The sequence below is a fragment of the Trypanosoma conorhini genome, assembly GCF_003719485.1.
Source record: "Trypanosoma conorhini strain 025E chromosome Unknown Tco_14.4_contig_01135, whole genome shotgun sequence".
In the NCBI taxonomy this organism is placed as follows: domain Eukaryota; phylum Euglenozoa; class Kinetoplastea; order Trypanosomatida; family Trypanosomatidae; genus Trypanosoma; species Trypanosoma conorhini.
Genome location: NW_021705233.1, coordinates 1 through 3672, shown reverse-complemented (window position 1 = coordinate 3672; position 3672 = coordinate 1). Strand labels below are relative to the sequence as shown.

The following is a 3672-nucleotide window of genomic DNA, read 5'->3' as shown; positions in this document are numbered from 1 at the left end:
CGCTCAGGCGCTCCTGCGCAAGCTCGTGTGCGCGGTCGGTGAGGCGGTCCTCGAGGGCGGCGATCTTGTCGGCGTTCTTCTTCGGGTCGGTCAGCTTTAGCACCGCACGCTCAACCTCCATCTCGTGGAACCCCGCGGTCCGTGTCCAACGGCAGCATGCTCAGAGGCACCCCCTCGGGCTCGCGGTCAAGGAAGCCGCGGTCACCCCTCAGGACCTGATCAGCAAGCTCCCGCGCCCGCTCGTTCAGTGCGTCGGCGGCAGCGTGTGGCGACGGACCCCCGGACTTCCTCCCGGCACCACGCGCCTCCTTCGCCAGGGACGCAAACGCCTCATCGTCGTGTGGACGCAAAAGCGCCAGCGGAATTCCGCGTGGGGCCGACTCCAGGGCCTCAAGGTCCTCCTCCTTCACCGCGCGGGCAACATCCAACGCACGCTCGTTCAGCTGACCCTCCAGGTCCTTGATTTTTGCCTCGTTCCTTGCGGGGTCGGCAAGCTTCAGCTTCGCCAACTCCAGCTCGGTCTTGGAGAAGGCCTTATCCTCGCTCAGGGGAAGCTCTTTCAGCGGCAGCTTCTCCGGAGAGGGATCCAGCTTGTCGCGGCAGCCCTGCAGCACCTTGTCTGCCAGTTCCTCGGCGCGGTTGCTCATTTCGGCCTCCAGCGCGCGCACCTTGTCCGGACTCGTTTTGGCGTCGGCCTTCAGCGCCCGCAGTTCCCTCACCATCTCGTTGAACCTCCGGTCGTCGTGGGGCCGCAACAAAGCAATCGGAATACCACGAGGATCCTGCTCCACGCCCCGCAGGTCTTCCGCAAGCTGCTCCCTTGCAAGCTGGCGCGCTACATTGTTTAGTTCTTCTTCAATTTCCTTAATTGCCGTTGCGTTGCGGACGGGATCCTTTGCCTTTAGTGCTGCGCGCTTGACCTCCAGATCGTGGAAGTGTTTGTCTTCATCGAGGGGGAGGTAGCGGAGATGTACACCCTCCGGCTCTTTTTCGAGGAACGCGCGATCGTCCTTTAGTTTCTCTTCCGCAAGCTTGATTGCGCGGGAGTTTAACGCGTCCTCCACCTCGGCCATTTTCTCTTTGTTGTGTCGCGGATCAAGCATGAGTTGGTGCCGCGTGGCCTCCAGCGCCTTAAACTCAGAGTCTTTGTCCAGAGGCAGTGCGGCCATGGGGTGGCCCAGGGGCGCAGGGCTGAGGTAGGACTCTCGGTCGGCACGCAAAAAGTCTTGCGCCAATTCATCCAGGTGGTCGTCCAAGTTGTTTTCCAGCGCCCGTATCGCCTCGGCGTTACGCGTGGGATCTTTTTTGAGCCGCCGTAGCATAGGCACGGTGGCGGCGAACTTACCGTCCTCATGAGGGCGCAGCAACGCAACGGGAACGCCTCTGGGAGCATCGTCCAGGCCCAGAAGATCCTCCTTCAACTGGTTCAAAGCCAACGCATGCGCCTGCTCGTTTAGGTCGTTCTCAAGCGCCTTAATCGCATCGGCGTGTTTGACGGGGTCCTCCGCCTTCAGTTGTGCACGCTTTACCTCCATCGCATGAAACGTTCGGTCCTTGTCGAGAGGCAGCTCGGACAGCGGAACGCCCTCAGGCTCCGGATCGAGCAGGGCCCGATCGTCTTCCAGCATCTCCCGCATAAGATGCTCGGCGCGTTCACTCATACCCATTTCAATTTCTTTGATTTGCTTTTCGTTTCTGCGGGGATCCTGCTTCAACTTACGCAGTTGCACGGCGGCGGCGTTAAACTCGGCGTCGCGGTGCGGACGCAGGGTTTCCATTGGCATGTCCACAGATGTCAGATCCAAGCCAGCGAGGTCTTCCTCCAGTTGCTTCTTCGCCATCTCACGGGCACGGGCGTTGAGGAGTTCCTCCGTGTCTTCAATCCTCTTTGCATTGCCTCGCGCATCCTCAAGCTTCAACTTTGCACGCTCCGCCTCCAAGCCGTGGAACCGGGTGTCCGTCTCGAGTGGAAGGGACTCCACAGAAACGCCCTCCGGATTGCGGTCGAGGTACTTTTCACGGTCACGGACAAGTGCCTCCAGTGCAAGCTCACGAGCGCGCTCGTTCAGCTCTTCCCCAAGTTTGACAATCCTCCCCTTGCCTGCGAGCTTGCCCGTGCCATACCTTGCCGCACGCAGCTGCGCAATAATTTTGGCGGCGGCGGCGTCCTCGCGGATAGGTAGAAGCTCCAATGGAATGTCGCACGGCTGCTTGTCAATTCCGTCGAAGTCCTGCTCCTTCACGGTCTTGGCAAGCTCATGACACCTAGCATTCATCGCGTCTTCACACTCCTTAATCTGGCTGGCATTTTTCCGGGGCTCGTCCGCCTTAAGCGCCACGCGTGAATGAAGCAGCTCCTCAAACACCCTGTCACCCTTCAGCGGCACGTACTCCAGTGGAACCCCCTCGGGGTCCTTGTCGAGAAACCACAGGTCGCCGTCCACAAGCTCCTTGGCAAGCTCCCGCAGACGTTGGTCCATTTCCTCCATGTGGTTCCGAAGTGCCGGCTCCGAGCCCTCCAGCTTCAGGCGACGCAGCTCAGGCACCAGCGCGGCAAACTCCCTGTCGTTGTGCGGCTTCAGCTGCGTGGTGGCCACGCCCTCGTACTTGCTGGAAAAACCTTTTAGGTCCTCGGCAAGCAAGTTCCTCGCCAGCTCCACAGCCTTCTCATTCAACTTCGACTCCAACTCCGCCACCTTGGCCGCGTTACGCCGTGGATCCTGCGCCTTTAGCACCGCACGCTCCACTTCCATTAGGGCAAAGGCGTCGTCCTGTGCAAGGGGCAGCTCCGCGAGAGGCACTCCCTCCGGTGCAGCGTTAAGGTAACTGCGGTCACCTTCCAGCAGCGAGTCAGCCAGCTCGTACGCTCGATTGTTCATGCGGTCCTCAAGGTTCTTGATAGCCTCGGCATTTGTCTCCGGATACTTCTTAAGCTCACGCAGCTGCGGCACCATTGAGGCAAACAACTCATCCTCTGTCACCTTCAGCAACGCTAATGGGATGCCCTCCGGCGCAGAATCCACGCCCCGCAGATCTTCCGCAAGCTGCTCCCTTGCAAGCTCTTGCGCCCGAGCGTTCATGTCGTCTTCGAGCTCTTTAATTTTCCGCGCGTTGCGCCGGGGGTCGCTCAACTTAAGTCGCGCACGCTCGGTCTCCGCCGCGTGGAATGCGTCATCCGCGTCAAGCGGCAGAATCTCCAGAGGTACGCCTGCCGGTTCGGGGTCCAAGAAGCCACGGTCCAGCTGCGCTGCCGCCAACGCGTCGGCGCGCCCGTTCATCGCACGTACGATCTCCTCAATCGCATCCGCATTCTTCCTACGGTCCTTCTTCAGTTCCCGAATGTCACTCACCAACGCCGCAAAGGCCGGATCACCGTGAGGGTGCAGCAGTTCGAGAGGGATGTCACGGGGCTCCTTGTCCACACCAGCCAAGTCCTCACGCAGTTGATCGCAGGCAAGCTCGTGACAACGGTCGTTCATTGCGTTTTCCAGGTCGGCCACCTTGCGTTCGTTGCGCCGAGGGTCCTGCGCCTTCAGCTTCGCACGCTCCGCCTCCATCTGGTGGAACTTGGGGTCCTCGTCAAGCGGGAGGATCTCCAACGGAACGCCCTCCGGCCCGGGGTTGAGGAAGCCGCGGTCCCCGCTCAGGCGCTCATGCGCAAGCTCGTGTGCG

General features: G+C 60.8%; 1 protein-coding gene across 1 annotated transcript; it reads right to left on the bottom strand.

Moving 5' to 3' along the window:
• Positions 1–110: 110 nt before the first annotated feature.
• Tco025E_09480 (putative calpain-like cysteine peptidase) lies at positions 111–3672 on the bottom strand (the record flags this gene model as incomplete). Its single annotated transcript, XM_029376297.1, has 1 exon — positions 111–3672. A coding segment is annotated over one exon (3562 nt), but the record flags the coding sequence as incomplete, so codon positions are not given.